Source organism: Vollenhovia emeryi, unplaced genomic scaffold (assembly GCF_000949405.1).
Source record: "Vollenhovia emeryi isolate VEMERY1.0 unplaced genomic scaffold, V.emery_V1.0 DF939155.1, whole genome shotgun sequence".
In the NCBI taxonomy this organism is placed as follows: Eukaryota; Metazoa; Arthropoda; class Insecta; order Hymenoptera; family Formicidae; genus Vollenhovia; species Vollenhovia emeryi.
The window spans coordinates 1,159,178-1,179,609 of NW_011967211.1; the positions used below are offsets into that span (position 1 = coordinate 1,159,178).

General features: G+C 44.9%; 3 protein-coding genes across 4 annotated transcripts in view; 1 reads left to right on the forward strand and 2 right to left on the reverse strand.

The window, feature by feature from the left end:
- The window catches only part of LOC105565106, a 30,115-nt gene extending 14,609 nt beyond the window's left edge, over nt 1-15,506 (reverse strand). The window contains exons 1-2 of one of the 2 annotated variants that reach the window (XM_012018016.1): nt 14,847-15,506; nt 2,276-2,399 (exon numbers count right to left, since the gene is read on the reverse strand). In XM_012018016.1, coding sequence (XP_011873406.1) covers nt 2,276-2,399; nt 14,847-14,972 — 250 coding nt within the window. In that variant the 5' untranslated portion in view covers nt 14,973-15,506. The remainder of the gene's footprint in view (nt 1-2,275; nt 2,400-14,846) is intronic. The other variant, XM_012018015.1, reaches the window with a different exon arrangement.
- Nucleotides 15,507-16,473: 967 nt separating this feature from the next.
- On the reverse strand, nt 16,474-18,527 carry LOC105565109 (nudC domain-containing protein 3). The gene is made up of 4 exons (XM_012018018.1): nt 18,406-18,527; nt 17,762-18,323; nt 17,486-17,674; nt 16,474-17,402 (listed from the first exon to the last, which is right to left on the reverse strand). The coding sequence occupies exons 1-4, from the start codon at nt 18,501-18,503 to the stop codon at nt 17,310-17,312; spliced, it is 942 nt and encodes a 313-aa protein (XP_011873408.1). The 5' UTR covers nt 18,504-18,527; the 3' UTR covers nt 16,474-17,309.
- A 16-nt stretch (nt 18,528-18,543) lies between these two features.
- On the forward strand, nt 18,544-20,263 carry LOC105565108 (protein C10). The gene is made up of 3 exons (XM_012018017.1): nt 18,544-19,331; nt 19,592-19,768; nt 19,843-20,263. The coding sequence occupies exons 1-3, from the start codon at nt 19,292-19,294 to the stop codon at nt 19,974-19,976; spliced, it is 351 nt and encodes a 116-aa protein (XP_011873407.1). The 5' UTR covers nt 18,544-19,291; the 3' UTR covers nt 19,977-20,263.
- Nucleotides 20,264-20,432: the final 169 nt, after the last annotated feature.

Here is a 20,432-nt window from a genome sequence, read left to right on the forward strand (position 1 = left end):
GGTTAATTCATACTTGGTGACCTAGATTTGTATCGGAATTCGCTTAATCGGCACATACTTCCTGCGATGAACGTCGGAGCCATTATATGAGATTATGGCCATAATCGGGTTAATTGCGTTGATTACGGATTTAATTACGTTGATTCTGTAATTGAAAACCAGGTATCATCGCGTTTGATTACCTGTAACTGTATTTATGTATCCTTCCAGTTACGTGTCTTTTTCCTAATTGGTTTAATTGTTTACAAATGCACAAACATTGCCGGGTTTCTTCATTTGCCGCCTTAAAAATAGCCGATACCTCGCTGAACATTATATGACATACACCATGCGTCATTACCGTAGAAAGTTTCTAATTGGAAAGGCGTTCCAAGCCATAGAGCATTATACACGACGCGAAATTACGCACGAAGAGTAGGATTTGATCACATCCTTGTGCGTAACACGCGTGCTTTGATTCCGGGTTTAAATGCCGGGATTTAACGCGCCGAAGGTAACCGCGGCTCCCTTTTAAAAGCGACGCTGTTCCACCATATGTTCCCTTTCGCGTATTGTATCCTCGAAACGTTTAAACTTTTATCTACAAACTTTAAGATATAATCTCCAGGAAAAGAGAGACTTTGAAAGATACTATAATAATAAATCTGTATTTGTGCACGGAGGAAATTCTCTCTTAAAATTTATCCTGAAAATCATGTGGTCATGAGACAACGTGGCATTTTCAAGAACTTTATAGGAGTTTGTCGAAATTGTGCCATACATTTTACTAGTAAAATGTTTAGGAGCAAACTAGTAAATGTTTACTAGTAAAATGTATGGTAAAATTTAAAAAAAACTCCCATAAAATTCTTCAAAATGCCGTGTTGTCTCACTATTTCACGAGTTTCAGGATAGATTTTAAGAGAAAATTCTCTCCGTGTATCTGGCTGGCTTGCAAGAAAACCTTGTCCTTTCCGCTCACAGTGAACCGAGCGCTCGGACGCGGCCTGTGTTTCCAAGGCATTAACACGCGGTCGATCGATCGATCGGCCGATCGATCGGCACGTCGCGTCGCGTCGGCTGTTTCGCAACGACCGCGATCGCAACGGTCCACTTACGATGCGCGCGCTGAAAGAAAAAAAAAAAGAAGACCACCAGTTCTCGGGCTCCGGCAAGTCTTATCGTCCATTAAGTAATTTAAGACGAGGATTCTCGCGATCGGTGCAAAAACCTGGTGCAAGTCGATTCCGTTCGAAAACAGAATTCCATATTTCCGTCATTACTTCGGCATTTCGAGACGCTGTTCGGAAAACCGCGGCGGTCGTTCACACGGCATTTTTGCTGCTGCGTTGTAAACAGCTCGCGGATGTACCCGATGCCTCGCACAGAGTTGACTCCGATTGACTTTTTCGGCGCGTTCTTAGTCGCCATAAATTCGTTTCACTATAACATTGCGTACATATTTCGTTGTGGAATTTGTTTAAGCATTTAAGGGAATGCTGGAGTGATTCTGCACTTTTTGCACCCATTGCTCCTAGAACTGTCACATCGTGAAAATTGTAATTGCATTGCATTTGTGTAATATACAAATTATGCGGCTCTTGTGTACAGTGTATAAGGTAATAATTTTACCTACATTTACTGACGTATGTAAGCATACGCCTTTGATAGATGGTCCCAATATTACCCACTACTGTAATTTTACATGTAATTTTTTCACAGTGTACACGGCAGACTTTAGTTCGAAGACAGGCAGTCGTAATACGTTAATTTCCTTTTTCCAATCTTGTTTTCTAAAATATTAAAAGAAAGCGTTGCGTTTTATGATCTACTGCGTTGATACTTTTCATATGAGAACATAACGCTCGGCTAGTGCGCGGTGATGAATCCCGGGATGAGAAAGCGCCGCGATACACCGCGTCGGAGCTATCGGGAGAAAATGCACCTTTCTCCAAAGATTGTGCGCGTCTATGCGGCCGATTATAAACTGTTAACCTATTACGTGGGATCGGATAACCTACGACATTACGAGATCGTAACGTAGAAAGTTTCCTAAAGGCCGCGCACGGGGTGTCGAACGAGGAACTCGGGAGGATGTGGCGATCTTAGAATATTCGATCGCGAATCGATATACTAAGTATAATTACCAGTAAAATGTATAATAAAATTTCGGAAAGCTCAAAGTTGTTCACAATGCCATGTTGCCCCACGATTACACGATTTTCAGGGTAAATTTTAAAAGAAAATTCTCTCCGTGTACAGACGGTTCTTTGTTAAACGCTTGTTAAATTCTTACCCGTTGGTGGCCTCTCTTTGGGATAGCATATCCTAAATAGACCCTGAGTCCTCGTGTAATAATAGTACTTGGTATTCATTTGCTCCACCAAATGGCTCTGCTCGGCATGCTTGCTCGCGTATTGCTGCAACAGAAAGAAAGGAAAAAACGTCGTTGAGCGTCAAATGCCGGGGTTTTAATATTCAAGGAAAGTTGGAACGCGCTTTATTAACGAGATGATGAAGTGAAAGGGCAAGAACAAAGTCGAATAATCCGCCTTGACGGAGAGAGCTACCGGACGTGCGTTTTCGAATGCAGATGAAGTATACGCGCTCTTCCTTTCGCGAAAATGTTATTATCGTTAGAAAGTAAGAATACCGCGTTCTTGCGATAGAACATCTGTCAGAATCTCTCGCGTTTTTAGTGAAAGAGACCGCGAGCGACTTTACCTTCGCAGGACTTATTCCATTAGTTCATGCGAGACTGTCTTGAGACTTATCGTTAGATATAAAAACCCAAGGCGTTGGAGAAGTAATTCAGAACGGATTGACGAGACAAAAGTCAGTGTAACAATATATGGCTCTTTTCTCGCGAGAATATTATTATCGTAACATCGTGAAAATGTTGTTGGAAGAGATGCCGCGTTCTCGTGATAAAACCTCCGTTAGATTCTCCCACCTCTTTTGCTTTCAGCGAAAGAGTCTTCGGCAAACTTTTGCCGTCTTGGGCAAATTCTAATTTACGCGAGACTGTCTTAAGACTCAATTATAAAAATCCAGGGCGCTGGAAATTCAAATACTTTTAATCGCGGCACGAAGGTCCGCGTAATAAATCGTAGCGCGGAACGCTCGCGCGAGTTTCCCAGTCGCGTTAAGGAACTGCCGGTGGATGAAATTACGAGCAGAGAAAACGACGCCCGCTTTATTTCACGTCGCATCGCGGCATCGATATTCCGCGAAGAGACCGCCCATGATGGCCCGTAAGAACCCATAGAGAGCGTTTACTCGTGCGTGTCGACAGGCTAGTTCCGTGCTTTCTTGCGTTCCTCGGGGATGCGTGCCCGCGTCCTCCAAGTGCAATTTCAGATCGCGCGCGGTAGGCGGTGCGTCGCGATTTCGTCCGCGGGCGGTCCCTCGCCGGTGATAATCCCGCCGATTCGGGACTCGTCCACGGCGAGCAGGCATCGATGACGGGCTTGGATCGTGACGATCTATTTTCTAGAAAGTCCGTCTTCGATTTCCCGATTCAACGTCTGGTAGAAAGTATAATGATACACCGCGCTGTACACGCGGGAAATCTTAACGCATGAATCGCGACGCATGTCGGCGACGGACAGGAACATTTCCGCGCGGCGAAAACACGCGTGCTCGTTCCCTTTGCGTATACGAGTCGCTTCCCACGACGCGGCATTTCGCTCGATCCGTTGTCCGCCGATCGCTGATAAAACTGTTACCGCCGTTTCGTGAAAGCGTTTCTTTCAACGCTCCGCTCGTTTTCGTTAACAATACCAGCAGCCCCAACAACGCGGTCTCTCGACTACGTTTCATTAATTTCGAAGGACCAACCCAGTTTAGCAGATCAGGCTCTTTTGTTCTCTCAAGTTACTTCAAAATTGTTAAAACGCGTTAAGTTAGAGTTACCAAAAAAAAAGTAACTGTAACTTCGTTACAAGTAACTGAATTTAAACATGCACTTTTTTAAACATTCAACTACTTTTGCTCGATTTTTTGTTTCAATCCTTATTATAGATTTTTTGCTACCGACAAATATACCTACATGTCCAAGTGTCAGGTTTTCTACCTCGGCAGTCAATGGCGATAAGCGACATGTTAAAAACAGTTAATTTTAAGTGATTATATCTCGGAAACTATACGGTAAATCAAATTTAACACACACACGTATTAATATCTAAATTAGTTTTGCTGCAAGTTTAAAGAAAATCTGTAACTTCGTCATTTTGGACCTAACCACCTTAATTCTTTTTACTAAAATGAATGTAACGTAAGCTCTTTGTATCTACTATACTTCGGTCTACAATGATCGTGGAAAGTACCGTCATATTTACAGGTGGGAACGTTGGCTTTGTCGTTCCGCAAAACGATTGTTAGTTTATACGCAATGGACACTGGCTTTGTAACAGAAAGCAGAAACACGTTCGCGTCTGTCAACAACGACACGGCGATTGGCGGTGTTTCTGAAATTCCACGGCCTACGTTCTTCCTCGATTACCAACCGATAATCGTACGAGCGTGACGTATATTGCGCTGATGCAAGGCTCGATTCAACCTTGGTGAACACCCATGCGTCCCGAGCAGCGTTCTCTCGAAAGAACGCGTAAAGTGAACGATGCACGTTCGCCAGGTGGACGGTTCCATTTTGTTGCCTTACGTAGATCAAATAGTCTTGTAATATAACGAATCAAACTATTCTATTATGGAATAGTTAAAGCCATTGTCGGGATGGACACATTCCTTCGGCCCATATTCCGAATACTCTCTTATCGATAATAAGTGCCACGAAAATTGATTTTGAAGGATTCTTATCGTCTGAAAAGATCTTTTACAGACACTTTTGTCGATAAAAGAAAATTCGGAATGTGGGTCTTTACCATAGACATAGTAAATATAGACTGAGCGTCCTATTGAATAAGCTGAAGCTTGTGAGGAGAGAGACAGAAGATATAAGATGACTTTCTTTCTCTGTCTCACCATCGTGAGGGAGATTCACGCTTATGTAGTACTGCACAGGCACGATTCTTTTCTTTTACTATAATGTAAGATAGAGAAAGGAAGTCTTCTTAAATTCTCTCTCTCTCTCTCTCTCTTCACAAGCTTCAGCTTATTCAATGGGACGCTCAGTCTATATTTACCATGTCTATGGACTTTACGCTTGAACATAGCAATCAAGTCCCTTTATTCTATGTCTCACTCGGTTATTCCGGCTTCACTTTTTCATTTATACTATCGTCCACGATACCAAACAATCGCCTAATATCACGAAAGAGAGATAGAGAGTGAGAAAGGTGGTTCAAGCAGCATCTTGACAAAATTTTTAAGAACCGCGGAACATTAATTTTCTTTGCTGTAAAATGCCCAGTTATTTAAAGAGAATGTGCTCCTCGCGCGAAAGTTTCTGCGAGCAACAGGTGTTGTCTGCAAACGTAACACGTGTATCCTCGCGCGACGGTATATATCGTTTACGCGGAATTATCGTCTCTCATGGTTGGCGAGAAAAGGAAGAAAGGAGGACTCGAGTGAATCCCGGTCTCGTCTAGGCCACGCCATTCTGCTTTCACGTTGTTATTTCGCCATTGCTCGCCTCAAGCGCGGGAATATCGTCGAGCCCGGCTGATTTCTTTGACATAGAAAGGAAAACTCGCCGTGGAGCTCGATGCAGATAATTATATTATCAAATGACGAATCCCATCTCGCGTGCATCCTTCGACAAACTCTCCCGAAATCTGTGGCATTTTGTCGGAGACCGATTTCGCGGCATCAATGCTCTGTGTTTCTTACATTTCTGCAGGATTGAGAAAGTCACTTTATAAAAGTATATAGTTACAGTTTTATCGCTAAAAGTATATAGTTACAGTTACAGTTTTATCGCTAAAAATGTAACTAGTTACAGTTACAAGTTACCAATCGAAAAAAGAAGTAACTGTAACTTCGTTACAAGTAACGAGTTACTTCCCAACCCCGCATTTCTGTTACAATCCCGCGTCGCCAACGCGGGCATATTTTCAACGCAACGCTGCAGCCGGTCATATCACAGTTTTATTCGCGGAGGGAAATGATTATTGCAGCAGCTAGAGGTGATTATGCAAAATATTTGCGCACGCTCGCGGAAATGGACGGAGGATAGCTTTCACTGAGCCTGTCGTTCTCGCCCTTCGTTTCCAGCGCCGGACAAATTGTTATCGCGGCCACTTGTACCGGCGTCGGTGTAAATTCGTTGGAGCGTTATCGGTTCGGTTGCAGGTCCGCGTTAAAAAGAACGATAGGAGAGGCCCGTTCACCTCGTACGCGAGCAGCGACATTTTTAGCCAGCACGTTACGTGCGGCAACTTTCATTTGAATTTTTTCCCGCCGCCGCGTGGCTTAACTCACTGGCCGATCGTGTCGCGATCGCTTTTCCGATTCTGCACGACTTATGATTACACAATTCCCCGCCGAATCTGAGTAATTCGCCGTTGTGCATCGGTCATTCGAAGGGACCGATCGTGAGCAACACAGGTTTGCGCAGGCGATTTGAATGACAATTGATGCAATTTATCCCATTTCCGGATGCATCTAAGGATCTCGTGCATTAATCTGTCACGCCGGACGGCGAAACGATGCGATCGGGCTGTTCAATTGCGATTTCGCGCACTCGCCAACGTCCTCGCAACATCGAGCAGCCCATAATCGACGCGGAGCCTCTCGCTTAGAAATTATTTTGCTAGATGTTGAGCAACAGGTTCTTACATACTTCAGTATTTATACCGTCATTCTCAGTACGATTATTCTCTCTACAATTTCATTTTCAAGTTATTTTATAGATTCTTTGCCAGTCATACTCGTACAAGTATAACGACGGCAAATCCTTCCGTTTATACACTCGATGGATTTTCAAAGTTAACAAACGTAGTTTAAATAGTTTCTTTGCTCTCGCGGCGCTCGGGTTTAAATCACCCATTACCAATGTACTGGGAGTTTCAGAGATAATCTGATAGTGTCTCAAAAAAATAAACACTCGATGAATACCGAATAAAATTAATACCTAAAGCGATGGGACTCGCTCGAACCTCCTTTCTCTCTTTCGTGATTTTATACCTGGAGTAGCGACGTTTGTCAATTACGTCGATTACAAATAGTGCAGAATCTTGCTACGCTAGAATATCATATTAACGCATCAAAATGAATTAGGTATTGGAGAATGTACACCCTATTATTCAACGTACAAGTACTACTTGACGCGACTTTTGCACAACCTGTCTCCGCTGAATACGATCAACGACATATCGGCCACTATATTGGCTGAAACGTTTCTGCTTTCTACATCTACTCTCTTACATAAGCTCGCGCAGCGTGTCGCCGTCCGATCGCGACAAAAGTCGAACGCTTTTCGCGGATGTCGAAAGAAAATTTGCGCGTGGCATAATAAGCTGATTAGGAGGAATTTCGTCGCGCGTTGCAAAACGCCGTATCGGGAAGCGAGGAGCAGTCGGCGCAGTTTGGACAGGAAGGATACTCGTGCAACACTCGAGTTTCTCCGGGGATCGTTTCGCGCACGAAGCCGCGTTACGCCATTCAACGTCTTTAAAAAGCGCCGCGGCCTTGAGGAGTCCTCCGATTCGCGACGACGATCCCCTTTAACTTATCGACCAGACACGGCCGTGTCACAATTCTTCGTTAGGAAACGAGCGACTTGTTTACGAAACAACCGATGTGACCGGCGTGATTTCGTTACAACGAATTCGTGGATTTCCATCATTTTTTTCACCCGACGTAACCGCACCGCGCGTCTGCGTTTGTCTCTCATTTTTAAACCGCGGACATCTACACAGGGTGTCCTAGGAGGAAAGGTCAATATTCTGGGAGTTGATGGTATCGGGTCATTTCTAGCAAAAATGTTCATATGCGAATTTCCGAGATAGAGCTATTTGAATGTACAGTTGCAAAATTGCCGACGAGAAAGAAATGCTACGTACTATTTCTAATATTTATTCTTCAAGTGATACATTTTTACAGATCATAATAAATTTTCGAAAATTCCACCGTTAACAACAATGCATTTTACACATCTCGTGTGAACAAGGCGCGTTGCTCGTCTGACAATGAGTACATCGTGACATTCCTTTATACGGGCACTCATTCGAGGGGGAAACCGCTGAGAGCATTGTGGTGTACAGATTTGCGACATTACTAGGCACTACTAGGCATTTTTTGGCCATTAGTTTGGGCATTAGGCCTTGCTGGGGCATTATAAAGATAAAATAAGATAGAACAATAAGATAAAGTAATGCCCATTCGAAAGTAGCAGTCTCGAGTCTAGCGGTCTCGTTGAGAAATTGTAACTGATGCTCGGTGTTCACTGGGTTATACTAGAGGGGCAAACCGCATTACTAGGCATTTTTGGGCATTAGGCCTTGCTGGGGCATTATACAGATAAAATAAGATAAAACAAGGTAAAAAAGAGAAAAGAAGATAATAAGATAAAGTAATGCCCACCGGGCATTAGTGGGCATTGGTGTACAAGATTTTGGTCAGTGGTTTCCCCCTCGGTTGTACTACAGTAGTCTCAAATATTAGCCGCGGGAGTCGTTTCTCCGCTTGTCTCTCGAATATCGAGGCGAATTCAGGTGCGCGCGGCATTCCTTTCCTCGCGCGCCCAGCTTGCCACGTCACCGCGGTTCTCGAATGAAAGTACAGTGACTGTACTTGATGAATATAATGCCGCGTAACGCGCTACTGTGCGCACGCAGGATAAGCGCTAAACGGACGCCTTTACGCCGGCGAGCGAAACGGGGATGCACGAGCGATGTAATCAGCCGGCTTGCGACGCAACCGGACTCACCCAGCCGGGCGGGATGATACCACGCATCGCGTAGACACGCGCGCGGGCTCGTTACGAGTACTTAATTCATTATTAAAGCGGGAGCGGCACGGTGAAAATTACCGCGCGGTCGTAAATGGCACGGGATTTGCGCGAAGGGAAACGCAATATTCTCGTACACGCGAGATTAAAAAAAAAAGAGTACGCAGGTTCGCCTCTTTCCTTGAACGTAATAATGCAATAGGTCCAATTCGTAGAACCGGTTTTTTTGTCTCGTAGCCTACAGCCAGAGAGAGCATTCCAACTAAGATTCTCGAATACTAGTCCTGTTATCTTCCTTTTAAGCATCCTTGTCCTTTCCCTTGGGAAAATGTACTTTAAAGGAAATTAAAGTTTTTAAACGTAATCTTTCGAATCTAAGAGTTTACTTGAAGAAGTTAATAAAAGTTTACTTGAGAAATTTTTGAGTAATTTTGGACACTTGGAGTAATTTTTAGGTAGCCAAGCCTGCCGAAGTTCCCGCTAGAGGGTCGCGCGGCATAGCACTTTTCTGTGAGAAGAAAACCGCACGCGGTATTACAAATTATATCACATACTTTTCACAACGCTCAAAGTTTTCTTTTAAATTCTTAAAGTAACTTTGAAGTTTACCTTAAATAAAGGTTTAAAGCGTCCAAATTTACTTTTCATGCTTCTTATTTTTCGAAAGTAAAGATTTTAAGGTTATCTAAGGTATATTTCCCCAAGGGTTTCGTTCCTTCTCTGAAGTATCAAGAAGAAATGTCAAAGTACCGACGAGTAATTCGCTTTCATCACGATATATAGGGGTGTATCTTCGGGGAGGTAGGCACTAAGACCACTTATTAATTTTCTGCGAGAAGCATAACGGGCTAAGATTCGAACCTGGGACCTTTCCCGCTTGCCGAGCGAATGCTCTTCCAACTGAGCTATCCAGGCCCACTCAAGTGTAGGCATTCTCAAGTGTATAGGAGCTCTGTACGCGATATCAGGAATTTATCCTCCGGCGCGCGAGATTCAACGTCGCGGGCAGGATGCGCGAAACCGTTAAGGCGGTTACGCGCATCGTTATCCGTCTCGTCGAGAGCGTCCTTCGGAAAATCGCTGTCTTTAACGTCTCCTCGACTTAAGGATCGCCGGCTGTCGTCGGGTCGCATCGACGGGGTTTCGTTGGTTAATGTTGGGAATTTACACGCGGAGTCTTCCCGTTAATCGACGGCTACCTCGCGTGTGCTCGCCGAGGTCGCGTTCCCCGGCTGTCTCTCGCGAGGGGACGAGGACGCGGAATTATCACCTCGCGTGCGTGCCGCTCGCGAGGAGGCATCCGAGCGCGCGCGCCTACTCTCGGGATGCGCCGCGCCGGCGCAAAAGACATAACTGTACGCGGCCGGTTCTCCCGACGCCCGCTCGCCAGCCACCCGAGCGAGGAGGCGAGGTAGCCAACCGGCCACCCAGCTCCGGGAATCGCGCGGTTTCCTGACGCGCGAAAGAAAATAACAGAGCGTCACGCTGCGCCGCGTCGCGACGCGACGCAGCGCGAGGTCCTCTCCGACGCTGCGCGTCCACGATCCTCCGTCGAAAAGTGGATTAGTGGGTAATTCCGCCCTCCTGACAAAGAAGACTCGATTCCAGAATAAATACATTTCTTAGCACGAATTGCGTACAAAATGATCGAAGAATCGGTGTGTAAATTACAACTGGAAACTCGGCTGGCGTGAAATAGCGTGAGAGAGAGAGGGGAGCCGAAACGAAACTTTCGGTCCCGAAAGTCCACGTGGGATTTCGACGAGAATGTCAAATGAGCTCAAGGACGAAAGAATTTTGACAAAATGCTACGAAACTATTTCATTATTATGCAGCTCTCGAAGCTGCGATGGCGTTCGTTCGAAATAAAATGGAAATCACGCCTGGAATGAGGCACGAGTGGATTCTTGTCGCGCGCGCGCGCCTGCGACCGTCCATTTGCGCGGATTCGCTCTGTTGAGAGGAGCCTGCGTGAAATCCCGTGATCGACGGAAGCTCGTCTCTTTCTCTCCCTCGGTTCTCGCGCAAAAGGACACGCGGCGTCGGCCGCGCCGCGTGATCGGTGCACCGAGCCGAACAAGACTCGTCGAGTCAACGCGCTGAGAATGGGCGCGGCTCGGAATGTCGATCGTTCCGAAGGCACGGGACGAGATGTCGGCAGATCGAGACGGGAGCGAGAGGTAGAGGAGAGCCGCCCCTGCCGGACGAGAGAAAGAGAAAAGCGCAAAAGAGGAACGGGATACCCCGCGAAATGAGATTCCGCTAACGACGAGATAATCCGATTTAATCTGCGCGGCGGGCTACAGCTGCTTGGTGTAATAACGACCGCCGGGTACCATCGTCAAACACGAGAGACGCATAAGTGACAAGTTTCTTCGCGGTAAATAGGAAATGGACGCGGGACAAGGCGCCGGAAATTTCGAGATTACATCTACGTTTGTTTATTATTAATCAATTCTCTCAATTAGTTCTGTCGATATTCAGTAACGCAAAGCACTAACCGAAACGTTAAGTTGCTTAACTAGAAAAAAAAAGGTTAAAATTTTTCCCAAAGTAGAGTTACGGACGATTCAAATAATTCGATCAGTAATTGTGGGCCCCAAAATGGGTTGCTGCCTTTTTCTTTCCCAGAGTACGTCGACGAGACACGCGGCACCTACACCCTGGATGCCTGTCATTTAATAATTCCTATTCTTACGCAGGTATAATTTTTGCGTTACGCAGGAAATTACATCAACGTCGGAATATTTCGCGTGCGCCGAGCTGCACCTGCGTTTAGCGTCGTGCCGTGGCGCAACTCGCGACGCCAACGGATCATAGGAGGCGTCCTATTAAAAAGCCACGACTAAAAATCGCGATGCCGCGAAAGAAAACGCTGCAACGAATCTAAATACCCGGATATCCGAGGGGAAACGCGAACGCTTGTAAACCTCATATCTCTCGTCCCGAAAGACCCTATTGTCAGAGAAGGAAATTGCGAAAGAGGGAATGCGGTCACTTTGCCTGGACAAACATAAAGTTAATTTCGCGAATTGCAAGTCGCAACAATGGATTGTGCCGCGTTGCAATCGTTTTAACGGCTTTTAATCGCATCGACGACTTACGACCTAATTGCATCGATCATTGCGGAGGTCGGTTGACTCCGATACTTTTGTTGCCAAGTAGCTAACGTAGATGCTCTTAGCGTTGACATTGTTATTGAAAAAGATCTGCCATCGAGTTAACTGTAGTTTCTTGAAAAGAATCGAATGAAGACTCGCGAGCATCCCTCGCTCGAGGGTTCGTTGGCATGTGCCTTAAATGCCGCCGGCACGTTCTCGATTCCACGGGAAACTCGTGAGAACAACGTCCGACTTTCAACGATCCTAGAGGGTAAACTTGACCTTCGACCCGTACGTTCACCCACAAGAAGGACGGCGGAAGTCGCGGGGAATTCCACTTCCTACTCTCCCTCCTCTTCGAGGAAGAACGCATTTCTTTTGGATCCCCCGACAGAGATTACGCAATTTCCCCGCTAATTAATACTACTTTTCGCTAACCTCGCTAATTAATAGTAATTTCTGTCGGCCCTGTTCCCAATCATTCGATCGTGATGTAGGATTTTACTTGAGAAAATCCGTCGTATGGAATAGTCTTTTGTGCCTCGCCTTCTGTGAATTATTAACGTCTCGGAAAAGCAAAGGAATCTATACCGAAATAAACTTGTTTTCGTAAAGTATATTTCACCTACTAGGCAAGAATGTGAAAATTTCCCTAAGGGCCAGTTTCACAAATGTCGGTTAACCGCTAGCCAAAGGTTAATTGATTGCTCTCTTCTTGGATAATAAGATAGAAAAAGATAGGGAGTCGACTGAACTCTGGTTAACAGTTAACCGACGTTTGTGGCACTAGACGCCCTAAGACGTTTTCCTTCTCTTCTAATCCTTAGAGGAGTCCATACACGGAGAGAATTTTCTTTCAAAAGTTAGGCTTAACACCTAATCTACAATGCACCCTTTGCGTCTAGAAACATTCTATTTTATACAAGCAAATCAAGATGTTTAAGAACTTAAGATGTTTAAGACCTTGTCAACAACGTAGAATTGTACAATGTACAATTTATCGACTTGCACAAATTTTGAAAATGTATTTATTGGCTACAAAATAGCATGTTTCTAGACGCAAAGAGCACGTAGTATTATACATCAGTCTTAAAAATGAACGAAGCTGTATGAATCCTAGCTCTAATGCGAAACATGAGAATAATCGAAGTGACCGTTCCGTCTTTAAATAACACGAGTAATTGCGTTGATTGCGAGTAACCCTAAATGCGTTTATTTTAAATATAGTTCACAGTTGAAACGAATTGTTTGCGGTTATTCAAAAGATATAATAGCAAGGATAATACATAATCATAGAAATTACTATAATGAACCGTCGACTCCTCGTATATCCGTAAATATCTGTTGTGCGGATCGGAAATGGGATTATAACGATGTCGGAAATTGTGCCCATTAATGCGATACAATTACGTGTCGCTGCGCGAGCTACGAAATTGTCGCTATCAATGAAAAATACGGAGGAGGTGTCCGCAGGAAGATTCCAAGGACCGCGGCCGCGCCGCAATCGAGTTTCCTCGCGGCGTACTCGCATCCTTAAGGATGCGGAGGAAGTAGAAGAAATTAGATTCACGAGAGCACGGGCGGCTGATGACAGCTTCGGCCGCCAGAAGTAACGAGATCCGGATGCGATCCAACTTCGGGCAGGAAGATGTCCATTTTCATAAAATGATCGAAGCCGATGCGCAGCGGCAGTTTCATCGGAATTTACATAAAGACACCACGGCGCGGAGAGCGAGGAGTAGAGTAATCCGCGGGCCAAACCGTATTAGCACCTCGACAGCGACATCGCGAGGATCATCCACCGTCGAATCCCACGCTTTCACAATCCACTTTGATTTTTTTCCCCTCAATGTCTTTGACTGCATACAATTAATGGAACGCGAGTCCTTGCAAGCGGGCGAACAATTTCCATTGTGACGCGTTCTCATAAGAGATTCCTCGAAGCGCGCGTACAACGTACGCCTCGCGACAGAAGTCGGTTTTTATCTGCTCGCCGTCGCCGGGATCGCCCTCCCGGCGCGAGAATTCGAGAGGACGCCTTTGTATATTCACTGTGAATTGTTCCCGAGATAAAAAAACACTTTCCTCCTTCGTTCCCCGGCCGAGTGCGTGTCTACAATACGTGTTCGCCTTTAGATGCCGGCGATACTCCGAAGATACGATTGAAAGGAAGAAATTTTATCTGAAATACGTAAAATATATGTGCGCCGCTCTTTCAAGGACTTGAGAAAAGGCAGTTATGGTGACGAGTTTCCGGTAGACACGTCCCAAATTTGGAATGCCGAAACACGCGTGAAAGAAAAGCGCTTCTTCTCGAGAGATAAACAGGAAGAGGCGAAAGAATTTATTTTCAAGCCAAGACACATGGCTGGAACACATCTTGAGTGACTCATTCATAATTTTCTATTCAGTAACACCCAATAAACTGAGCACATTGCGTTAAGTTGGTGTATTAAGAACTCATTTTGAGTTTATCGAGAGATCGCGAACGAATCTAGGAATCACCGACGCCTCCCCATATGAATTTAGGCACAGCTACAACACATATAAATGTGTCGATATGTGCACATTCCTAGTGTACATTGAAGTTAACCGGCGTTTGCGTCTAATTAATTTTGCATCGAGCAATTGGAGAGCAAGTCGAATTCAATTTATATCTAAAGGCCTGCGTCAGCTATTCCATAAAAGCTGCAAGTTGATTGGCTACACATTTCTCGAAACTAGAAGTTGGACCAGGAGCATCGGAGCTTCAACATTTACGAAAGTTTCTCGGCGCGGAGAGCTTCGAACGCGATCGTCTCTATCGATATTTTCTCCCCCCCAAGTTTGTTTGTCCTTCTCCGCAAACGAGTCGCGTCTCTCTCTCGGTAGGATCGACAGACGTTCCCTTCGGTATCGGGAGATGAAATACAAACCTGGATCTGGGCGCGCTTGACCTCGGTGTAGAGCCAGTTGTCCGTGGAGAAGGCGATCGCCAGGAGGGCAGTGGCGATTATACCGGTTATGGTGGCAAGGGACAGCGTCACCGCGGAGCACGGCATCTTGCTATTTTATCTTCGGTTACCTTCTCTCTTTCTTTCTCTCTCTATCCTCTTGGTCGTCGAGTGCCCCCTTGGTCTTCTCCTTCTCTCTCTCTCTCTCTCTCTCTCTCTCTCTCCCGTCTTTCTTCCGTTAGCTTCACCTCGCACTCACCGCTGGTTACTGCCACCGACTGTACGCGGGCATCAGCGCGTACGAGGAAGGGAAGGCCGCGCCACGAAGAGCGCACCGCGAAGGAGGAGAGCTGGACCACGCTTCGGCGGATTTTGGAGAACGCGGGGGAGACGCGCGCGGCTTCCCGCGGAAGCACCGCGGCAGGGTTGCGAGAAAGGGAGTCGGGGGGAGGGGGAAGGAGGAGGACTCGAACTGGCCCCCCGGATACCTGCGGTGCGTGATATCCGCGATACCTTGGCCGTCCTTCAGGATGCGCGCTCCGCCGCGATGCACATGACACCACCGCCGTTCCAGTCGCAACGGCAACGATACCAAACGATACTAACGGCACGGCCGTCCCGACAGCCCCGGCTCACCTCGAAGGAAAGCCAGCCGGAGAGCCGGCCGAGAGAGCGAGGAGAGAGAACCGGACCCCAGGTGGGGATGGACTCGTAGCCTCGGGCAGGTATATTACCTGTGTTTTACCCGCAGCGGTGCTCAACGCGGCGCGCGACCTGCCGCCGTTGCACCTGGCGCTGGCTTCCGAAGATCGAGTCCTTCCCCCTCGCAGCAATTCCCCGAGGGTGGAGTCCGCCTAGCTCGACGAGTCGCGTTACGATCGCGACGCTCGACTCGATTCCCGCAGCGCAGGGGATCCAAGTCTCCCCCGAGGTTACAGTTGCCACGAGTCGCGGAGCTGCTACAAGTTCCAAATTCTCGCTGCTAAAAACCCGATTGAGTCGTTAGCCGTTCTGGATTTCTTCCGAATTTATTACGAGATCTTTATTCCTACGGTCGCAAGTTTCGTAACAATAACTGTCGCAGCGGCACGGTTCTCATCCGAGTATATCGCCGATTACTCGGTCGTCGCTACGTTTACGAAAATCTGTTCGGGACCGGTCGGAGTGGGGCGGAGACTTAGGAAAGCCGCAGACGCGTTCGACGAAATGAGAACAGTTGCTTCGAGGCTGTGTACCTGCCGTCTGCGAACCGCCTCGTCGCTGTGGCGAACGATCCCACCGCTATTGTGATATAAAGTCGGCGTAAACGCCAGGGAAAAGCCTAGGATTCCGCGCATTCTGCGAACTCTCGGATCGCCTCGCGATCTCGCAGGGTGTCGCCATCGAGAGCCAGAGATCCTCGGCTCTCTGGCTCTCGTAGATATTATTTTATCTGTTAAAGGGGAAACTCGCAGATTCGAGCGTCGCGCAGGAAAACGCGATCGCAGCGAAAATGGGCGTTTCGCTCGTCCCCGTAATTAATGGATCGGGATATTTTTGTGGTCCCGACGTGGATTTATCGTGAAAAGATTGCGATTCAATCTTTTGAAAGTAAAAACTTAATGAGATCGCTATTAACAAAATTTTTTTTTCAACATATTACCATTTTAGATCCAAGCTCTTTTTCTGAAAGCGCAACATTCAAATGCAGAAAGTGCACAATATCCATTTAGATTATTTTCTTTAAAAAGACTTGGCTGTTTTTCTTCATAATTTTTATAATATTAGATATGCGAGACATGCATAAGAAAAATATATACGAAACAAAATATCCGGAATATCAAAAGAGCAAGATTCCTGGGCGATAAAATTGCTGCATATCTTATATATACATGTATATTATACAAGGTATATGAAAAAAATGGGGATCCCCCTATTATCTCCAGAAGTACACACTTTCATGGAAAATTACCCGAATAAAAATTGCAGGGGTCATGGAGTACTATCTTTTGGTGACCTTGAAATTGACCTTGAGAGTCATTTGAAGGTCAACTTTGATTTTATAAATGGAAACCCCCTTTTTTGACCCCGGATTTAAAAAGGGTGGCAAAATTTTCCGTTCAGATACCTTGTCATATTAGTGGTCAAACTAGGACTCCCTAAGGGCCACTTGTTTCATTTTAAAATACCAAAGTTGACCTTCGAATGACCCTCAAGATCAATTTCAAGGTCGCCAAAAGATAGTACTTCATGACCCCCTACAACTTTTACTCGGATTATTTTTTCGCGAGTGTACTTTCGGAGATAACAGAGGGGTCCCATTCTTTTCGAATACCCTGTGTATACGTGTGAAATGAACACAATATAAATGTTTTACAAGTACAAATGTTATTGAATACAAACATAATCTAATTTTTAACCCGCCACGTATAAACATTGCAATTTCAGAAAATATATTAGGATACATCAATTGTACTTTAAAATGGAAGGATCGTAAGGTGTACCCTGGAAAGGCGATCCTTTCGCGTTCCACGCCTGCTTCAAAGTGGCCTCCATCTTCTACAAATGCAATGTCATTTACAAAACGTTGAAATAAATTTCGCGCTTTATACACGCCAATCGAATAAGATGTAGGCAATTACAATTTGTTCAGACGTTGGTTTGTCCAAGACCTTCTGCTGGTAATTCCACATCAACTCCTGCACTTTCATTTGCTCCTCTGGCGCCATATCGTACAAATGTTTCGAACAGTCGATCTTGTTCAAGTCAATTTTTGGTTCGTCTAATATTAAGGCTCCCCACCATCTTTCCGTAGCTTTTTCAAGATGAATCTAAAAATAAATAGCTATATAACCAGAAGTTAAATACATTTGATGACATTCCAGAAAATTGAATGCGTTTCGCGGAAACGAACGCACATTAATTTCTTTCCCTTCTATGCTCCATGTAGATTCACCGCTTCGAATTTTAAAGCTAAGTTTGCCATTGAAAATGTCATCCCATTCGGAATTTATCGACGATGCGGAAGGCTTGCCATAAATTTTGACCTCACTTGAGCTTATGTCGACTTTGACTGTCTCTTTGGAGGCTCTTATGTGTTCGGGTACTTTCACGAGTACATCCAAGTCGCCAAGAGTCTGGGTCCAAACGTAATTTTCCCTCACAGCTCCATTGTAACTGTCCGACGTATCATCCATCCTGAACAATTGCGCAGAGGGTGGTTTAGTGTCATTACATTTGTTACACGAGTCGATTTCAATTTCTTGCGCCACCGGTGGAGCAAATCCAGAGCTCTCGCTTTGCGTCAGGACTACTTGATCCGCCGTAACACCACTGTTTGTCCTACCATCGGATGTTGCCTTTTGTAGAGACAATGCGACGTTCTTCCATTTGTACATGGTGCTTGATACGAGCTTCTCTGCCACTCCAGGTGGGAAGCCCAATTTTTGCTCCAAATCCGCTTCGACGTAAAAGTCCGTGCTGCAAACGCGTGATGTAAAATAAAGTTTTACTCGAACCTTATTGATTAAACTAGAGGATTATCAATATATCTGATAGTTACCATCTGTACAAGAAGCCAAAGAAGGCGTCCAAGAAATTGCTGACGTTCTTCTCCTCGCGAAGTATGTGGAGAAACGTTTGATCGTGATTGGATTCCATGATTTTAAACAAACTTGTACAAAGTCCCGCAAACACTCCGCCAAATTGTCGAATATGCGAAGAAGGGCGAACAGTTCGATCGTACGCTCGAGAAAATTCAATTACCTCGGACACACTCGTGTTTCTGAAATCGGCCCCTCCGAGTTTCTAAGAATGTTTGGGATAACCTATACGTTTCAACAGTCCATACTTAAATACTGAAACACTAAAGCAGTGATACATATGTTACATCTTGATAAAAGTTCAATGTGCTTCTCCCAAATTTGACTGTCGCGTGCGATCGTGCCTTGTGCCGTAGAATCAGAATCTGTGCGAAAAATTGGTCTGCTCATTAATTTTCGAAAACAAAGCGGCCAAGCGCGGACAATGTCAGTACTTGGATGGGTGACCGCTTGGGAACACCGTGTGGCGTTGGCGTAATTTTTTTTGCCACATCGAATTTAGGATCGCGAGTTCCAACGCTGACAACCGACAGATAAAACACAAATACTGCAGTTTTCAGCAGTAATATGTCACGAGAGAAGATCTGTTGTTGCTAAACGAAATCGCGTCAGATTACATGTTGATAGTCTGGAAAAAGAGCAGTTCTACGTGAAAAATTATTACATGTGAACTACTCGTCGATTTAACCGTAAGAAGAGTTAAATCTGCAGTGTCTTAACTTACCACGCGTGATTAGCGATCTAATATTGTGTATATATAACATAATAACGCCTGTGGGGGGGGGAAAACATAACATAACCACTGTGGAGAAAAACATAACCCTCGGTTACAGCCGCTCGTGCACTATGGCAAGCGTTCCTGGTTTCACGCTGGAAACTGCGAAAGGTATCTAGAGGTTTAAAGAAAAATCCCAAGAAGTCGTAAACGAACAGGCAGGGCATTTCTATAATTATAGAATACATTATAGAAATGCCCAGTTATTCGTGCCCGTCTGTTTACATTAACATTACTACGATTTAACGCATTTACAATGCAACTTCGTCGATGATTTACATATGAATAAATATTGAACGCTAATAAATTATATAATTGCGTATATTATAAATTTGCGTAGAATTGTAAATATGTGAAGAAATATCTTTCAGCGATATTGACAGAAGTTCTCAAGGCACTGAACACACCCGAGAACCTGCAGAAACTCGGAGAGGCGAAGGAAAGCTCCGGCAACGAAATGTTGAAAATGATGCAATTCGTGTTTCCGCTGGTGACGCAGATTCAAATGGACGTCATAAAGAATTATGGATTTCCAGAAGGGAGAGAAGGTGCGTGGATCGGTACAGTAAAGGTACAGGTCTGACAAAATTGAAAGATTGATCGTCGTCTTTGCGCAAAGCAGGTAGCGTACAATTTGCACAGCTCATTAGGGCCTTGGAGAGAGAGGACGCCGAAATAGCGCAGCTGCATAGCCAGGTCCGGTCGTACTTCCTTCCACCGGTTACGATAAACTCCTCGACTGAAGCATCTCTTTAGATCGCAGCGGATTCCGTTTAAATATCAATGAACTCTTCTAGAAAGTTCATATGTATATCATTTTTATTGAAAGACTGCATTGTTAAATAATAACTTAGTGTGAAGAAAGAAATTATCCTATATCTTTATGAAAATAGATGGGTTTTATAACAGTTTTTTGTTATATATATATACTTATTTTGAAATTAAATATTAGAATGATTCGTTGATTATCACTCATCTAAAATCTACATGTAATATCTGAACAGAAATATTTGTAAAGATAAATATCTTTATTACTGATGAAAGTATCGTAATGTTCTTTCTCCAATCTTTTATAATGATTTAACTATCAAATATAGGGATTCGAGTTAGTGCGATGAAATCTGCGTGTACGTATCTTCTGGAGAGAAGCGCTAAAGGAATTTTAAGTGTTTAATTTGAGAAAACTTAAAAATTTTTATATTTATTTGTATA